Source organism: Nematolebias whitei, chromosome 7 (assembly GCF_014905685.2).
Source record: "Nematolebias whitei isolate Nwh7 chromosome 7, NemWhi1, whole genome shotgun sequence".
Taxonomy (NCBI): Eukaryota; Metazoa; Chordata; class Actinopteri; order Cyprinodontiformes; family Rivulidae; genus Nematolebias; species Nematolebias whitei.
In genome coordinates this window covers 1,247,734-1,268,305 of record NC_056504.1, presented here as the reverse complement: position 1 = coordinate 1,268,305, position 20,572 = coordinate 1,247,734, and the positions used below count along the sequence as shown (strand labels likewise).

General features: G+C 42.9%; 1 protein-coding gene across 1 annotated transcript in view; it reads right to left on the bottom strand.

The window, feature by feature from the left end:
- LOC119412087 (calcium-dependent secretion activator 1-like) overlaps positions 1-20,572 on the bottom strand; it is a 780,001-nt gene that overhangs the window by 464,825 nt on the left and 294,604 nt on the right. Inside the window, 2 exon segments of the mRNA XM_037679064.1 lie at positions 7,656-7,779; positions 8,638-8,701. Of these exon segments, the coding sequence (XP_037534992.1) occupies positions 7,656-7,779; positions 8,638-8,701 (188 nt within the window).

The window sequence follows — 20,572 nt, the reverse complement described above, 5'->3', positions numbered from 1 at the left end:
GGGGGGGGGGGGGGGCAGCAGGGGCCGTTGATCATGACAGATGGAAGAGATTGTTTAAATTTGGTTACAGCATTTTCTGATAAGCACCTGCTGAGATGAAATTTACTCTCAGTGACTGTGTAGTCATTTAATGTAAACTCAAAGGTTATTAAAAAATGGTCGGACAGAACAGGATTTTGAGGAACTATTACCAAGTCCTTAATCTCTACACCATAGGTCAGAACTAAATCAAGAGTGTGATGATAAGAATGAGTAGATGTGCGGACGTTTTGGGAAAAAACCAAATGAGTCTATTAAATTATTAAAGGCTATGCTTAAACTATCACTCTCAACATCTACATGAATATTGAAATCACCCATTAAGATGATTTTATCAGTATTTAATAATAAGTCAGTTAATAATTCTGAGAATTCAGACAAAAACTGAGAGTAAGCTCCTGGTGGACGATATATAACAACTAGTAAAAGTGGCTTTTCTGATTTCCATTTTGGATGAGAAAGACTGAGGGACAGTGATTCAAAAGAATCATAACTAATAACTGGTTTGGCATTAATCAATAATCCTGACTGAAAAATAGAAGCTACTCCTCCACCTCGGCCAGTTGTTCTAGGAACATGAACATTTAAATAATTAACAGGAGTGGATTCATTTATACCAACAAAATCCTCCTGTTGTAGCCAAGTTTCTGTCAGACACAATAAATCAACATGATGATCAGATTTGTTCAGAAACAAATCCTGTCTAACCCTGAATGCTAGAAAACGCCTTGTATCTGTGACTTTCCTTCCCTCAATTGATTTTGGTGATATTATTTACATGAACGCTCCTACAAGAACCCTGCAGATGTTGGATGCTGTCTATCATGGTGCACTAAGATTCATAACTGGCTGTGATTATCGTACCCACCACTGCACCCAGTATTCACTGGTTAACTGGACATCATTAACTTCACGCAGACTCTCTCACTGGTACATTTTCATCTTTAAATCACTTCTTGGTCTGCTGCCTTCATACATCTCCTCCTACATGTCTCTGCGTGAGTGCAGCTACGGAGTGCGCTCTCAGGACATCATTACCTGCAGTGTTCCCTCAGTGAGGACTGAACTAGGCAAAAGGACCTTCTCCTACTCCGCTCCTGTTTCCTGGAATACCTTACAAAAAGATTTGAAGCTCTCGACCTTTGACCTCTCTAAGTGGCTTTAAGAATCTGTTGGACTCCTGGCAGGGACCAATGCAGACATGTTCCTGTTTTTAGTTTTATACATTTGTCTTGGAATCTAGCTGTGTTTTGTTTTGTTACCTTTTTCCTTTTAGCCATCCTATTTGTTAAAAAAAAAAAAAAAAAAAGTAGTATGAGTTTTTATAACTGTTTATTGTTGTTGCTGTTGTCCATTGTTGTCATCTTTCTTTGTTGAAATCAGGTCTCTCTTGTAAATGAGTCCTCGAGGCTCAATGGGATTTACCTGTATAAATAAAGGTTGATTGATTGATTATCAGTTCATTAACTAACAGGGATTTAGCGGAAAGAGATCTGATGTTCAATAATCCACATTTAATGATTTTATGATTTTGCTCTGGTAAAGTAACTGTGTTTATTTTAATAAGATTTTTATGGTTTATTTTTTTAAAGCTGATTTTTGGTTTATTTAATTTGAGCCATGGGCGAGTTGACCCTGTTTCAATGTGGGTGTGGGTGGTGTACAGAGGAGAAGCAGCAGAGAGGGGTGGAGGACTACAACTCTGCTTCCTGGGTTGTCAATAATTTGGGGGATAAACAAAATCAGCCATATTTCAAGAAAGAAGAGCGGCTCCGTCCAAAGTGGGGTGGATGCCATCTCTCCACATCAGACCAGGTTTCCCCCAGAAAGAACTCCAGTTATCTATGTAGCCCACGTCATTGTCAGAACACCACCTGGACACCCAGCGGTTAAACAACGACATACGGCTAAACATGTCATCGCTGGTCAGGTTGGGGAGGAGGCCAGAAAAAAACTAACGAGTCCGACATGGTTTTAGCAAAGTCACACACCGAAGCAACATTAATTTGAGTGACCTCTGATTGGCGTAACCGGGTGTCATTTTTAAAGAAGTATTTGAACACCCATATAATAAACCATTGCAATAGTCCAGTCTAGACGTGACAAATGCAAGAACCAGATTTTCTGCATCATTTTTAGATAAGATGTTTCTAATTTTAGCGATATTACGCAGGTGGAAGAAGGTGGTTCTAATAAAGTTTTTAATGTGGGGGATAAAAGACATGTCCTGATCAAAAATAACACCAAGATTTTTAACATTAGAGCTGGAGGACAGATTAATGCATCTAAGGAGGGAGAAAGACTGAAATATTAATTCCTAAGGTGCTCAGGTCCAAAAACATTGGTTACGTACTGTAACCCCAGATTCTATGAGTATAGGCGTAGCCCTTTAAGGCTGTCGCTTAGTGGGTTTATCCCGTTATGCGTAGCATTTGCACTGAAAAATTTAGTCCACGCCCACCTGCTGTGTGGGCCCCACCCGGTCCGTATAAATTACGTTAAGAGCGGGAAATCGGCTCCCAAAATAGCTTTTTCTTCAGCCATTTAGGAGCCACTGAGGCCCGACGCTTAAAGGGCTACGCCTATACTCATAGAATCTGGGGTTACAGTACGTAACCAACGTTCTATTTCGTATAGGTCGCTTAGTGGGTTAAGGGCGAAGCGGATGTTGTCCTCGCCTCACTGGGTCCATTTGAACACCGTATGAAGCAGAAGCTTGCCCAAAAATGTCTTGTCACTCAGCTCCCATGTGCGTAATTATGCATTGCGTAATTATGTGAGCCATGCACAGACGCATGTTGTGTAACTATGCATTCTGAATGCATGAACGCCCCGGAAAACTTCAACAGGGAGGGAAAAACGCTGAAAAGAGCCATGAACCAACCGGTTTACGGCTGAACCGTATGAACAGATTAATAATAACAGGAGAGCTGATTATTAATCAAATGAACTGATTGGTAACAATAGTCGTGAACTGATTAATGACAATAGAACCAAAATAACAGTCACAACTTGTGACTGATAACATCTCACACTGTAATGCATGCAGACAGATGTGAGTAAAACGGAGTTCCATGAAACAATAATATTCATTCTGTAAACACTAAGGACAGAATATGTCATGGAACGAGCTGTCACATCACGTAGATGAAAGCGAATTATTGAGCAGGGTGTTGACCACGCGGCCACAGTGCAAAATGTCCTGCATTGACATACCATTATGCAAAGCAGTCGAAGATGCGATACCCCTGGTCGAATGCGCCCTGAGGTTGACAGGAGGCTCTAAATCTGATGCTCTGTAGGCTTCAGAAATGGCCTCACACAACCAGTGTGACAAGCGCTGGGTGGATAACGGGCGACCTGCAGATGCATCTCTATAATGCACAAACAGATGTTGACGCATTGCAGCTGTGCACGCTAGGTAACACGTCAACGCCCTGCACAGGACAGAGGAGATAAAAAGACGCTACTTCTTCTGATCTGTGTGAAGGGGGGGGGGGGGGGGGGGCGACCCCCCCAACGATATCGCTCTTGATTAAAAGAGCTCGTGATGTTTTAGGCATAAAAGCTGGGTTGGCCTAAAATCAGCTGAGCTGCCGTCAGCCTGAATTCTGAGACATGACGGAGCGACAGAGAGGGCAGATAAAACATTCACTCTCTTAGCGGATGTTAAAGCCAGCAGCAGGGCTGTTTAAAGAGACAAGAATTTAAGTGGAACCTGATCCACAGACTCAAATGAAGCTTTAATCAGGACCTGCAGGACTAGTATTAAATCCCACTGGAACAAGTGGGTGTGAGACAGGCCTGCGTCTCTGTACACCTTTTAGAAAACGCTTCATCAGCGGATGATTAAAACCTGTTCTGTCTCAGAAACCTTCATGTCAGGAAGAGATGGCTGCAGCGTACGTTTTAAATGTGTTGGATGCAAATTTCTGTCCATCAGCTGCTGCAAAAAGAACAGCATGCCACCTAATGAACATGAGGTGGCCTCTACACCTTTCTCTGTACACCAGCACAGAAAAGCTGTCCGCTTTGATGTGTACATCGCTATGGTAGATGCAACACGTGAAACCTGAATTGTGCGCATTACATCCTGTTGGCAACCCATCCTCTCTAAGTGGATTCGTTCAACGCCCAGACCCACAGCTGCTGGCCTATTTCTGGGTAAATCCTGGTCGCTCCTCCTGCCTGGAGGAGAGCGTCCTCCCTCTATGGCAGTTTCCACGGGCACCCCGACAGCAGACGTTGCAGGGCTGGGACCCATGGTGCGTTCACGTGTTCGGGGCCACCAGGAGAGCTGTCAATCCCTCCTCCTGAACTCGGTTCAAGAACCGTAAAATCAGAGGAGGTGGAGAAAAAACGCGTACAGAAGCATTTTGGGCCATGGACTGTGGACAAATGCATCCACCCCAGCGGTGGTTCGTCTTGTAGGCTCAGAGAAACGCATAATTGACACTGAGCATTTCTCGTGTCACAAACAGGCCCACAGCTGCTATATCAATCTGAGACAAAATGCTCCATCAGAGGATGATTAAAGGTTGTTCTGTCTCCGACAACTTTGAGACAAGAAGAAAACACGGTTGTAGCATACGATAGTCGTGCTGGACACCAGATTTCTGTCCCTCGACAGCTGCAGAAAAGACAGCATGTCGTTCAGTGGACATGAAGTGGCCTCTACGGCAGGTTCCACGAGCGCCCTGATAACAAATGTCGTAGGCCTGGGAACCATGATGCGTTCACGCACCTGGGGCAGAGGAGCAAAGCTCCTACAGCTCTCCTGAGAGGAAGGTGGAGTGACGAGCCAGGAGAACCTCTGGGACCTCGTTCTCTGGCTGCGATGCGGGGTGGCAGACAGCAAAAGAGGTGCACCGGTTGAGGATGACGTCAGCTGCCCTGTAGACGGAGCGTACTGCAGGGGCCAGCAGCGTCGTTAGCAAGCAGCTGCTACGAGAGAGGAGTGGGCCGAAGGACAGAGGGCCACCGTCTCTTCCCACCTCTGAACGTGTATGCCAACAGCGTAACGTGTTGTTCGCTGCGGCCGTGTGGAACACATGCTGGTGAGCTCGGTTGGAGAGCGGTGTCACCGTCTCGGTTATGCTAACCAGAGGCACAGGACGCTGGTCCACCTCGACATCTTACTCCAATGAAGCCTCCATCAGGCTCGGCTCCAGGGGGCACGGAGGGACTTTCTGCTCAGTGAACCCCTGCTCTGGAGATGGGTGCGGACTGTGGAGACCGGCTCCCCCAATATACCAGGAAAAATCCCGTCTGTGGCCTCGCCTATAGGACGTCCTGTTGGGAACACGAGGCCATATGGATCAAGACGGTGAGCCGGAATGGAACCCAGTAAACAACCTTCCCGCCGGATCATCTGAACTGGCGGGAAAGGCGTAGAACGTAAAAAAGGGGTCCTTTCATGTCAGCCGCCTCCTGGGTTACGCCGGGCAACCCCTGAGGGCGCCGTCGGCCGGGAGCGGTGTGATCGCCGATTGGAAACGAGGTAGGATGGGGTGAGCATTCACTCAGCCCCCCTCCACCGACACTACGCTCTCCAGGAGGGAACGAGCAGCGGGGGCTGCAGCTGAGCGCCGCCTGTCCCGGAGGAACCATCCGATTCGCTCCGAGGGTCGGCGATAAGAGAAAAAATACAAGATGGCGTTGTCCAGCGTGTAGTGACCTGTCACTGAGAAATACTCCTCAGCGCTTACCTTGAAACAAGACTGCTCGTCAGCTTCTCCTCGGGGAGGAGAACTCATCGGACGACCAGAGGTCCACTGCCGGGCCAAGCATCCTTAACAAAGGTTGGTCATCTACACAATTATCCTTCTTTGTTCTTCTGACAGTGCTATTAGCTCGCTGAAGAAAAAATGGGAGCCGATTTCCCGCTCTTAACGTAATTTATACGGACCGGGTGGGGCCCACACAGCAGGTGGGCGTGGACTAAATTTTTCAGTGCAAATGCTACGCATAACGGGATAAACCCACTAAGCGACAGCCTTAAAGGGCGAAGCCTATACGACATAGAACTGAAACCTCAGTCTTGTCTGTGTTTAAAAGCAGAAAAATTAGGGGTTTTATGTCTTTAAGACATGTTTGTAGTGTAAATAGATGATTGGATTCATTGGGTTTCATGGACAAATATAACTGTGTGTCATCAGCATAACAATGAAAATGTATCCCATGCTGTTTAATAACATTACCTAATGGAAGCATATACAAGTAAAGAGTATTGATCCAAGCACTGAATCTTGAGGAACTCCATGACTAACTTTGGTGCCTCAGAGGAGTCGATGGGGGACAGGGCGGACCCCAGTTACCATCTTATCATCATCAAACTCGTTGGCCCACTATGTTAGTAAACCACTTATGGAACTGTTTGTTGTGACTCCTCAGACTGATGAAGTCTTTTGGATGAAAAACAAAACATTTCAACACAAAGAAATCGTCCAGAGCGCAGAGGACCTGACATCACTTTGTTGGAATACAAAGACTAATTTGTTTTGATTAATTTGGCCAATGTAATGAAAAATCAATAGAAATACTTAATAATTGAATGACATCTCCCATTGTGAAAATACTTAGTTTAAAATATTAACACTCAAGTTCTCAGCTGAGTGCTAAAATACAGTTCATACTTAAACATCTTGTTCGATCAATTTTCTTACTGCTTTTGGCACATCCATAGGTGTCGCATCAATTATATGGGAAGGGGATGTGTTCCCCTCACATTTAAAGTGGACCCCACATTTACCATGAAATATTAGTTCACCCAGCGCTTTTTGTATTTCTTCATGAACAAATCCATTCCACTTGATTAGTAGGATAATACTCAAACCACTAAAAAATCCACTCCGGGTTTTCCTGGCTACCTACAACATCTCACCACACCGCATGCAGTTTTTCATCTGGATTCCTTGGTCCCTCATTTCTTCGGGGGGGGGGGTTGTGAACGAGGAGTGGGGAGGAGGGGGAGACACCTCTATGTTGCAAACTAGCTTAGCGCTATGTTAGTTATGGCAGTTTTTGACCGGGTGGGTGCGTGAAAGAAGCGGAGCATGCTCTCTTCACACAGGGAGAACTGTTGGTCGGGCTACTTCTTGTTGCTTTCTAAAATTTACTTATATTTTACTTTGTTTACTTATGTAGGTAAACATAGATGTTTAACAACTCGTTAAAATACACCAGAATGCAGGAAATGGCACCTACTTTATTCAAAATTTTATGGGAGAGGACCCCCAGACCCCTCACCAGTGAGACCCCCCACCCCGCACATACACACACACACACATAACAAATACTTCTGGCGCCAATGGACACATCCCTTATAAATATCATGTTAACCAAAGAAAGAAATGTCATGTTGGATTTTTACAGTTTCAAAAACACAAAGGAGCGTTTAAAGAAAACAATGTACCAATGCTGTCCCCGTCATGCCCACATGTCGTGGTGTCCCTGAGCAAGACATCTAATCCCTGACTGCTCCCCAAGTGTTTACATAACTGCCAACTGCTCCACCTGGATGTATCTCAGGTGTGATGGGTTAAATGCAGAGAACTAATTTATAATTTTATGGAAGCATACAATGATGACAACATATAGCATTTTCTTTCACTTACCTTCCAGTTTTGCATATTCCGACAGGCGCTGGTAATTGACCACAGCTGCCTGCTCCAGACACTTCCTGATCACAGCTTTGACTTCTTCCTGTGGGACTGGGGTGATGATGTCTTTCATCAGAACCTTAGCAAAGGACACAGCAACATGATTAGCCGTGTTTGACTGAGGGACAATAAGATGTGAGACCTGGCAGGTATAAATCTTTTCCATTTAGTTTTCAAAAACTCATAAAGTACTATAGGGTTGTGAGGATACACTGAGCAGTAAAATGAGCATAGCGTTAAAAACATTTCTTCTGATATGATTTACTTGAAATGTTATGACTTTTCTCACAAGTAATCTGAAAACAAAGCCAAATTTGGATTATTTTCATAAAATTTGGAGTGTTACACTCTTGGTGGTTCAGAAAATGGGGATTCATTTTAGCCTTAATGTTCACAGTTTGTAGACAGTAATTATATCATAGAACTAAATTTCCAGGTTTGATGTTGGCTCTCTGTCCTCTTTTCACTAATATATTCATACTGATCAATTTTGATTGGAAACACAAAAGCAGTTATCAAGGAATGGACACAATTATTATAAGAGACCTAAAATGTTCCAGAACTACCAACTGAAATCCCATAGTCAGCTGAGCATTTAAAATAATGAAATAAAAGTCTTTAAACAGTAAAGAACAAAGGAGAATATTTTAGATACAAAGATAAACACATTCTGAGTGGAGCTGTAACAACAAATGACACTGTGTAATCACAAACTTTAGCTTTTTCATTTTGGAGTCATGGGAAGTGGGTGATTATCTCCAGCTGTAGTTAAGCATATTTTATTCCAATATGTTACATTGTTACATAGATAATTCAAAAGTTAACAAAAACAAAATATTAAAACAGAAAAATACAGACCTGAATAAAAGGTTTGCTAAAGTGTTAGAAGACAAAACAATGCACGTATGCATGTGTCAGGTTTATACATCTAACTTACCCTTTCAAGCAAAGACAGCGTTGCCTTTAAAGCGCCCTCAGGTCGTCCAAATGGAAAGCAGTACCTAAGGAATAACAAAACAGTTCAGTTCAGTTCAGTTCAATTCAGTTTACTTCTATAGCACCAAATCACAACAAAGTTGTCTCAGGACACTTTACAGAAACATTCACATACATAAAAAAGCCAGTTAGTAAAGTTCTCTATCTAAGGAATCCAGCAGACAAGTTGAAGGCTTCATTGCAGTCTCCCATCCTGAGCAAGCACAGTGGAGACAGTGGAAAGAAAAACTCCCTTTTAACAGGAAGAAACCTCCAGCAGAACCAGGCTCAGGACAAGCGGTCATCTGCTTTGACCGGCTGGTTGAGAGGACAGGAAAGAGAGACAGACGAACACAGAATGGTAGGTCCAGATATAGGTCCAGGTCCAGGTATAGTTCCAGGTGTATCTGAAAGACAAAAAACACATGTTATGGATAGAAAAAATAATTACAAACACAAAACAGGTTGAGCAGAGTAAGTAAAGACAGTAGCAGAGTGAAAAATTTTGGTCAGTTTGCCCTCCAGCAGTCTAAGTCTACAGGAACAAAACTAAGGGACGGCTCAGGAAACCCAAGCTGACCCTAACTATAGGATTTAGCAAAAAGGAAAGTCTTAAAACTGGATAATGTGTCAGCCTCACGGACAGAGATTGGAAGTTGGTTCCACAAGAGAGGAGCCTGATAACTGAAAGATCTGCCTCCCATTCTGTTTTTGTAAATTCTAGGAACCACAAGTAAACCTGCAGTCTGAGAGTGAAGTGATCTGTTAGGAAAATATGGAACAACAAGATCTGTAATATAAGATGGAGCCAGGTTGTTGAGAGCTTTGTAGGTTAGAAGTAAGATTTTGAATTCTATTCTGGATTTGACAGGGAGCCAATGGAGAGAAACTAAAACTGGAGAGATATGATCTCTCCCAGTAACTCCAGTTAAGACTCTGGCAGCAGCATTTTGGATCAACTGAAGACGTTTTAAAGAAGTATTTGGACACCCAGATAATAAACCATTGCAATAGTCCAGTCTAGACGTGACAAATGCATGGACCAGTTTTTCTGCATCATTTTTAGATCAGATGTTTCTAATGTTAGTGATATTACGCAGGTGGAAGAAGGAGGTTCTAGTAACGTTTTTAATGCGGGGGATAAAAGACATGTCCTGATCAAAAATAACACCAAGATTTTTAACATTAGAGCTGGAGGACAGATTAATGTCATCTAAGGAGGGAGAAAGACTGAAATATTAATTCCTATCCCATGCTGTTTAATAACTTTACCTAATGGAAGCATATATAAAGTAAAGAGTATTGGTCCAAGCACTGAGCCCTGAGGAACTCCAAGACTAACTTTGGTGTATGAAGAAAATTTATTATTTACATTTACAAACTGGAATCTATCAGATAGATATGATTTAAACCATTTTAGAGCTGTTCCTGTAATTCCAACATCATATTCAAGCCTCTGTAGTAAAATATTGTGATCAACTGTATCAAATGCAGCACTGAGGTCTAACAGGACCAGTAGAGACACAAGTCCATTGTCTGAGGCCATGAGAATATCATTAGTGACTTTTACTAGTGCTGTTTATGTGCTATGATGAGCTCTAAACCCTGACTGAAACTCTTCAAACAGATTATCCATCCATCCATCCATCCATCCATTATCTTTACCCGTTTATTCCATTTTGGGTCACGGGGGTCGCTGGTGCCCATGTCCAGCAATCACTGTGCGAGGGGCGGGGTACACCCTGGACGGGTCACAAGTCCATCACAGGGCCACATAGAGACAAACGAGACAAACAACCATTCACTCCCTCACTCACACCTAGGGACAATTTAGAGTTACCAATCAGTCTAACATGCATGTTTTTGGTCTGTGGGAGGAAACCGGAGTACCCGGAGAAAACCCACGCATGCACGGAGAGAACATGCAAACTCCACCCAGAAGGCCCCTGGACCGGGGTTTGAACCAGGGACCTGCTCGCTGAGAGGCAGCAGCTCTACCAGTTGCGCCACCGTGCTGCCCTTCAAACAGATTATTTCTTTGTAGATCAGAATCAGAATCAGTTTATTATTGCCATGTCAATGAACGAGGTTCACAAACTAGGAATTTGCTTCGACATAAGGTGTGAATAGTAATAAAGTAAAATAAAGTAAAAATTAAGTAAAAATTAAGTAAAAATAAAAGTTAAGTAAAAATGAGAACATTACATAAGACATAAGACCTGTGTACACCCACAAATAAAGTAAAATTAAAAACATAACATAACCATATGTACACCCATACAATAGAAAGCAATAAAAAAGCTTAGAAAACAGTACAGATGGAGTATTCAATTATAAAACAGATGTAATGTGACCAAAGCAGAAATTATGAGGTAGCATTATGAGTGTTCAGGAGTTTAACAGCAGAGGGGAAGAAACTGTTCTTATGGCGGGAGGTTCTGGCCCTCCCGCCATATGATGTTCACACAACTGACCTGCAACTATTTTCTCTAGAAATTTGAGATGAAAGTTAGATTAGATATAGGTCTATAGTTGGTCAGAATTTCTGAATCAAGGTCAGACTTCTTAAGTAAAGGTTTAATTACAGTAACCTTAAAGCTCTGTGGTACATAACCATCCATTAAAGACAAATTAAGTAGATCCAAAATGTGGACATTAATTAGGGGAAAAACCTTTTTAAACAGTCTGGTTGGGATGGGATCTAGCAGGCATGTGGATGGTTTGGATGAGGTTATTATTTTTGACAATTCAGAGCTCAACAGGACAAACACTTACCAAACATAAATCAGGCTCTAGTGAAATTTTTAAAGTTGCCTCATTTGACAGGGGACTAGAGAGAGTAGAAGGAAGGATGGTTTGAATTTTCTCTCTAATTGAAATAATTTTATTTATAAAGAATCTCATGAAGTCATCACTACTTATAGTTGTAGGGATACATGGTTCAACAGAGATGGGACTTTTAATTAGTCTAGCAATAGTACTAAACAGAAACCTAGGGTTATTTTTATTCTCATCTTTTAAAGATGAGTAAAATAAAGTTCGAGCTTTACGGAGAGCTTTTTTATATGTTAGCAGACTATCTTTCCAAGTTAAATAAAATTCTTCAACATTAGTAGAGCGCCATTTTCTCTCCTGGTTTCTAGATGCTGCTTTAAAGTTCGTAACTCAGAATTGAACCAAGGAGCCAGTTTCCTCTGATTGATTACTTTCTTTTTCAGTGGAGCAATTTTATCAAGTGAAGTTTGCATTGAAGTTGTAAGATGATCAACTAGATGATCTAAGTCTCTGTTCTCTGATGCATTACTCTGCAAGACAGAGGAAACATTGATGGAAGAGATTGATTCAATTTGGTTACAGCATTTTCTGATAAGCACCTGCTGAGATGAAATTTACTCTCAGTGACTGTGTAGTCATTTAATATAAACTCAAAGGTTATTAAAAAATGGTCGGACAGAACAGGATTTTGATGAACTATTACCAAGTCCTTAATCTCTACACCATAGGTCAGAACTAAATCAAGAGTGTGATGATAAGAATGAGTAGATGTGCGGACGTTTTGGGTAAAACCAAATGAGTCTATTAAATTATTAAAGGCTATGCTTAAACTATCACTCTCAACATCTACATGAATATTGAAATCACCCATTATGATGATTTTATCAGTTTTTAATAATAAGTCAGTTAATAATTCTGAGAATTCAGACAAAAACTGAGAGTAAGCTCCTGGTGGACGATATATAACAACTAGTAAAAGTGGCTTTTCTGATTTCCATTTTGGATGAGAAAGACTGAGGGACAGTGATTCAAAAGAATCATAACTAATAACTGGTTTGGCATTAATCAATAATCCTGACTGAAAAATAGAAGCTACTCCTCCACCTCGGCCAGTTGTTCTAGGAACATGAACATTTAAATAATTAACAGGAGTGGATTCATTTATACCAACAAAATCCTCCAACAAAATCCTTTACTACCTGGACGCATCCACAAAAAATCTAAATGATCCAAAAAGGTTTTGGCAAATAGTAAAATCAAATTCTGGTCAGACAACAACCATTCATTTACCCAGCTCCATTATGACCAGCTCAGGTATTCTGTCAGACAAATTATCAATTCTAAACTGTTTTAATGAACACTTTATATCCTCTGGCTCCATGTTCGAATTTACGCATCCTGAAATGTTATCTGCTGACCAAACTGATGAAAATCCACCCCCAACTCCGCATGTGCTAGACAAACAGGTCACAAACCGATTTGACTTTGTATCAATATCTCCCAGTGAGGTTCTAAATGCTCTAAAAACTCTTGACACACGCAAAGCAGCAGGACCTGACAACATAGAACCACTTTTCCTAAAACTAGCTGCAGATTTCATTGCTGAACCACTTTCATGTATTTTCAATCTCAGTCTAAATACAAAAACAATACCCAAAATCTGGAAATCGGCTCATGTTCTCCCTCTGCTAAAAGGGGGTGAACCAACTAATGTCAACAACTACAGACCAATTTCTAAATTATGTATTCTTGCTAAACTGTTCGAAAGACTTGTCTGTGATCAGCTAACTGTTTTTCTACAATCAAATAATATTTTATCACAATTCCAGTCAGGATTCAGAAAACAGCACAGTACCGTAACTACAGTTCTAAGTATTAAATGACATCATACATGCCCTGGACAGCAAACAATACTGTGTTGCCCTATTTATAGACCTATCCAAGGCATTTGATACAGTTGATCACACACTATTGACTAACATCCTGAAACACTCTGGTCTATCAAAACTAGCAGTCTCCTGGTTCACCAACTATCTAACTGACAGAACACAGTCTGTCCATGTAGCCGGATCCTCCTCTACGTTCCTAGATGTTGTGAAAGGGGTGCCACAGGGTTCTGTCTTGGGTCCCATTCTTTTCTCCTTATATATCAACGATCTATGCAGTGATCTGTCAAACGCCTCCCACCATTATTATGCAGATGACACTATCATTTATTGCTGTTCATCCTCCCTCAGCCAAGCCATCACCACTCTTCAAGACGCTTTTAATATTATCCAGTCACGTCTGCAAAAACTCAGACTGTTCCTAAATGCTGACAAAAGCAAGATCATGGTTTTATCCAACAGAAAGCAGCAACCAGAGAACCCACCTCAAATTGAAACCCAAGAGGGGAAACAAATAGAAATGGTCTCCACCTACAAATATCTAGGTTTCAACATTGACAATAAACTGTCATTTAAAATCCACATCTCCAAAATGGTCACTAAACTCAAATTGAAGCTAGGCTTCTACTTCAGAAATAAATCCTGCTTCTCATGTAAAGCCAGGAGAACATTAGTAGCTGCAACTTTCATGCCGATATTAGATTATGGTGACGTGCTGTACATGAGTGCTGCATCAAAATACCTACAGTCCTTAGACTCAGTTTATCATGGTCCCCTTCGATTCATTACTGATTCCAATTATCGCACTCATCACTGTGAACTTTACGTCAAGTCTAGCTGGTCTTCTCTCAGCGCTCGCAGATACACTCACTGGATATCCTTCATCTATAAGACCCTTCTAAACCTAGTCCCGTCATACCTTACCTCCCTAATACAAACATCACACAATCATTACTCCCTGCGCTCTAATGACCTAATCCTCCTGTCAGTTCCTCTGGTCAGAACTGAACTAGGACAAAGAGCATTCAGCTTCGCCGTCCCCTCAGCCTGGAACAACTTACAGACAGATTTGAAACTATCAACACTCATCTCGCCTAGATCCTTCATGTCAACCGTATCAGATAATGTTATCAAAAATCTGGACCATTGCAGATGTTTCTAAAACACTACTTATCAAATATACATGTCTTTGTTGACTTTTAACTCTGTCTACTTAAACTGATGTCTGTTCTACATTTAATGTCTAAAGAAGTCTGTCTTATCCTGATGGTTTCAAACTGTTAACATTTATTTATCGTGATAGTAGTTTCTTTTTTTCTTTTGATAAATGCAAATGCTTATTGTCAATTACCCTGTGACGTGTGCTGATGACCACTTGACCAGGTCACCCTTGTGAAAGAGATCTCGATCTCAACGGGCTCTACCTGGTAAAATAAAGGTGATTGATTGATTGATTGATTGATCCTGTTGTAGCCAAGTTTCTGTCAGACAGAATAAATCAATATGATGATCAGTTATCAGTTCATTAACTAACAGGGATTTAGAGGAAAGAGATCTGATGTTCAATAATCCACATTTAATGATTTTATGATTTTGCTCTGGTAAAGTAACTGTGTTTATTTTAATCAGATTTTTATGGTTTATATTTTTAGAGCTGATTTTTTGTTTATTTAATTTGAGCCGTGGGCGAGTTGACACTGTTTCAATGTGGGTGTGGGTGGGTAACAGAGGAGAAGCAGCAGAGGGGTGGAGGACTACAACTCTGCTTCCTGGACTGGACCCTGGGTTGTCAATAATTTGGGGGATAAACAAGATCAGCCATATTTCTAGAAAGAAGAGTGGCTCCGTCCAAAGTGAGATGGATGCCATCTCTCCGCATCAGACCAGGTTTTCCCCAGAAAGAACTCCAGTTATCTATGTAGCCCACGTCGTTGTCAGAACACCACCTGGACACCCAGCGGTTAAACGACGACATATGGCTAAACATGTCATTGCTGGTCAGGTTGGGGAGGGGGCCGGAGAAAACTACGGAGTCCCACATGGTTTTAGCAAAGCCACACACCGAAGCAACATTAATTTTAGTGACCTCCAATTGGCGTAACCGGGTGTCATTACCGCCGACGTGAATAACAATCTTACTGTATTTAGCCTTAGCCTTAATCATCAGTTTCAGATAAGATGCTATGTTGCCCGCTCTGGCCCCTGGAATGCATTTAACTATGGCTGCTGGAGTCCCTAAAGCCACGTTATGGACTATGGAGCTTCCAGTAACCAGGGTCTGCTTCTCAGCAGGTGTGACACTGAGCGAGGAAAATCAATTAGAAATGTGAACAGGTCAGTGGTGAACAGGGGGCTTAGACTTAGCACTACGCTTGCTCCGGACCGTCACCCAGCCGGCCTGGGGTCCCGGCTGCTCGGGGTCTGCTGGAGGACCGCTAACGGGAGCTAGCCTCTGTGGTTCCACGCTGTCTAAGACGACCTGGCTAGCTACTGGTTTTTCTACATCGCAGAGCCGAGCTTCCAGTTCAGGCAGTCTCTCCTCCAAAGCTACCATAAGACTACATTTGTTACATGTATCCATCCATCCATTCATTATCTTTTACCCCCTTCTTCCATTTTGGGTCACGGGGGTCGCCGGTGCCCATGTCCAGCAATCATTGTGCAAGGGGCGGGGTACGCCCGGACGGGTTGCAACTCCTGTTACATGTATCATTACCACTAAAGGAGGTAGAGGAGTAACTAAACATCTGACACATGGAGCAAGAGAAAACAGAGGAAGCAGGGAGAGAAGCACCAGCCATGCTAAGCTAACACTAATGTTTTAAGCACTGTCCAACAGTAGAAAAAAACTGTACTAAGTGTGTTTGTGAACTAGAATGAAAAACTGTGCAAAAAGACAGCTAAATCCGGAAAACAAAAGATAACTCAATCAAACAATTCACTCAAGCTATCAACAGCCAAACAGGAAGTGACACAATATGTCTCACCACGAACGTGCAACGTCACCATGAGAACTTAAACTTTAAAAACTGAGCAAAAAAAGACTGACCTGGCAGCAATCTAATGCCCCTTTTCCACTGTTACGTTGCGGATCAGATCAGTTCGGGTCGGTTCAGATCGGCTCGTGTGTCGTCGTGTTTCCATTTACACTTCTGGACCGGCTCTGTAGGCGGGGACTAGAATCTAACTGGTCTTACCACCTGGTGGCGGTAGTGCTCCCTTAAGCTACTTACTAGCCACCACTAAGCGTATTAGAAGAAGAACACCCTGAAGGTTTTGTCTCAAGGTGTTGTGGAAGAGATGTCATGCTCTGATGGAGTACCTCATGAGCTGTAACTTTTAAACCTGATTCATAATCCTACCTTACTGCCTTCCTGCTGCTTTAAACCCATGTGTTTTACATTTTAGTATAGATTTTTACAATAAAGATGTATTAAAATATCTTCACTTTTATTATTTACAGATACCATACCATACCATACCAATTTATTTATATAGCACTTAAAACAGCAACAAGGCCAACCAAAGTGCTGTACAAAAGAAAACAAACATGCACAGCGGACAGGAAAACATAAAATAGAAATACAGATACAAATAGCAGCAGAAGCTAACTAAAATGGCCAACAGAGTAGAGAACAGACCGGACCAAAACAAATCACACCGTGTTAAAGGCAAGCGAATAGAAGTGGGTCTTCAAGCGAGACTTAAAGACTGAGAGTGTGGGAGCCTGCCGGACACTCAGTGACAACTCATTCCACAGTCGTGGACCTGAACAGAGAAAGCCCTGTCACCTCTGAGATTACGACGGGTTTCTGGGACTGAGAGAAGCATCTGGTCTGCTGACCTCAGAGAGCGCGGTGGGACATATGGCTGCAGAAGATCAGTGAGATAGGATGGGGCGGAACTGTTCAGTGATTTAAAAACATACATGAGAATTTTGAAATGGATCTGAAGGTGAATGGGTAGCCAGTGCAGGGAGGCCAAAACTGGCGTGATGTGCTCTCTATAGCCTGTACCAGTTAAAAATCGGGCTGCAGCATTTTGGACCAGTTGTAGACGAGCAATGGAGGACTGACTGATTCCAAACAGAAGTGAATTGCAGTAATCAAGCCTAGATGTTATGAAGGCGTGGATCACTGTCTCGAGGTTCTTTTTGTTGAGTATAGGCTTCAGCTTAGACAGCCGTCTCAGCTGAAAAAAACAGGATTTGACCATCATGTTTACGTGACTGTTGAGTTTTAAGGACGGGTCCATTATCACCCCCAGATTAGTCACCTTTTGTTTCTCTAGCGGGGCTAGAGAGAATAGGTCAATGTCATAGTTCATGAGTGAGCCACTGGGATGAAACAGCATGACTTCAGACTTCTTCTCATTGAAGCTTAAGAAGTTTAAAGCCATCCAGTCCCGGATGTCAGCCAGGCAGTCAAGAAGAGGCTGAATAGAGCGTGTGCCTCTGTGCCTCAGGGGGAAGTAAATTTGGCAATCATCGGCATAGAAATGAAAGGGTATGTCGTGTTTGCGGAAGATAGCACCTAGTGGCAGCAGGTATAAAGAAAAGAGAAGGGGACCGAGGATGGACCCCTGCGGTACCCCCCACTCTAGTGCGGTCGATGCCGAACTAAAATCTTTGATATTGACACATAAGGTTCTGTCAGAGAGGTAGGACCCAAACCATTTAAGGGCTGACCCTGTGATGCCCACCCACTGCTCCAGTCTAGAAATGAGGATATTGTGGTCGATGGTGTCAAAAGCAGATGTAAGGTCCAATAGGACAAGCAGCACAGAATCACCTGCGTCTGTGGATATGAAAATGTCATTAAAAACCTTCAGTAGAGCAGTTTCAGTGCTATGGAGAGATTTGAAGCCAGATTGGAATAACTCAAGGATAGCGTGATCCCCCAAAAACTGTTTCAACTGAGACTCCACAATTTTTTCCAGTAGTTTAGAGGTGATTGGGAGTCTGGAGACAGGCCGGAAGTTGGACATGACTGAGGGGTCAAGTTTAGGTTTTTTCAGGAGGGGCTGGACAGCAGCATGTTTAAAAGTCTTTGGCACCACACCTGAGGATAAACTGCTATTCAGAATAGTGAGGATAAAAGGACCCAGGGTAGGAAAAACTTCCTTTAGCAGTCGAGGGGGGACCACATCAAAGGGGGAACCAGATGGCTTCATGCTGCACATTACCTGCTCCAGAGAGGACAGAGAGATGGGCTCAAAGTGGTCAAACACAGCCACGCACTGAGAAGGGATGGACAGATCATGAGCTGGTGGAGAAATGAGTGCCCGGGTGTTTGCCACTTTTTCTAAAAAGAAATGGAGGAAGTTCTCACACAGCTCAGTTGAGGCTTCCAGAGGTGAAGGCTCACTGAGGTGTAGAACTGAGTTCAGGGTGGAGAAAAGAACTCGGGGGTTGTGGGAGTTGGAGACAATTAAATCAGAAAAGAATTTACATTTGGCAGCTTTAACGGTTTTCTGATAGTGACGCCAACTCTCCCTTAACATTTGAAAAGACACCTGGAGCCTGTCCTTCCTCCACTTTCGTTCAGCTTTGCGACACTGCCGCCTAACGGCTCGCGTGACGTCATTCAGCCAAGGCTCTGATTTAAGTTTCGTTTTTCTGGTCTTAAGGGGAGCAACACGGTCCAGAACATCTAAACAGGCAGAGTTGAACTGAGAGGTTAGCTCCTCAGTGGTAAGAGACACCGAGAGCTGTTCGATCCTCTCAGAATTAAAACCTTCATTAAAACGAGCAGCAGTGAAATGGTTAATGGAACGCGTACGTGCAGGAACGCACGTCTTAGCAGTATGACAAGGGGGGGTGAAGTCAAACAATACAGGCATGTGATCTGAAAAAACATTGTCACCGATTTTCAAATTAGAAACAGAGACATCGCGTGTTAAAACGAGGTCCAGCGTGTGACCATGTTCTTGGGTGGGGCCGCTCACCTGCTGAGCTAAATTAAAAGAGTCCAATAAATCTAGAAAGTCCTTCACTAAGAGCTTCTCCTGACAACACACATGCAAATTAAAGTCACCAATAAACAAAAAGTGAGTGTATCTCTGTGTGATATCAGCCAAAAAGTCAGAGAATTCATTTATGAAGTCCTTAGAACGAGGTGGGCGGTAGATGAGCGCACACAGGACCGGAGGAGAGTGTCCAAGTTCAAAGGCGCTCAGCTCGAAGCTGGCGCGGGACACCGGGATGGACAACTGTTTACTGGCAAAGTTTGCTTTAAAAACTGTTAATAATCCCCCCCCCGCGCCGACCTGATGGCCGCGGGGCATTGAAACACAGACAGTCCAGTGGTAGTAATTCCACCAGGGCGCTGGACTCACCATCAGAAATCCAAGATTCTGTGACGAACAGAAAATCCAACTCCTCATCTTTAAAAAAGTCATTGAGGATAAACGTCTTGTTGGAAACAGACCTTGCGTTGATTAAACACATCCTGATATTGTCCAACACAGGCACAGCCATGGAAGGAGACGCGCGCGCCAGCGGGCGCAGGTTATGAAGAACGGCTCCTCCTGGTCTGCTGGTGCGGCGCACAGGTGAACAACTCCAGGTGTTTCCATGGACTGAACACGCGGGCAGCTGGCCAGCAGCCGGGCCCCGGGAGCACCACGGGTCAGAGAGGAGATGATCAGATCCAGAGCGAGTCCTGAAAGAATAATCCACACTTTGCCTCAGTTTCACCAAAATCCCTGCACGCTTCCCACGACGTCTGCGACGTTTCCTCCATGGAGAAAGGCCAGGGTCACGCAGAAGGAACGCAGGAATCTCAGATAGGACCGGTGGGGGAGAGTGCTGGCCGCTGTTCAAAAACTCTGCGGGAATTTCAGCAAATGTACGGAGCTCCAAAAGTGCCCGACGATCATACTGAAAATATGACTCGGCACACTGCACAAACCATTGTAAAAATAACAAAAATAAAATACAAGCAGAGAGCGAGAGACAGGCAGCCCTACACACCGGCGCCTTCTTGGAAATCCATCTTGTTTCAGATATGCACAAGGTTCATGTTAAAATTGCAAAACATCACACTGTGCTGTAATCTTTGAAACTGTTTTTACAATAAGCTACAGACTTGAAAACAATATGGTTAAATTTTGTCCTTAAATTTTAAAGATTTGTCTTTCATTAAATTAAAAAACATAAATGTATTACTTATTAATCTAAAAAAGTTAAGTCTGGTCCTCTGGACATTCAAAACACACACAAAAAAAAAAAAAAAA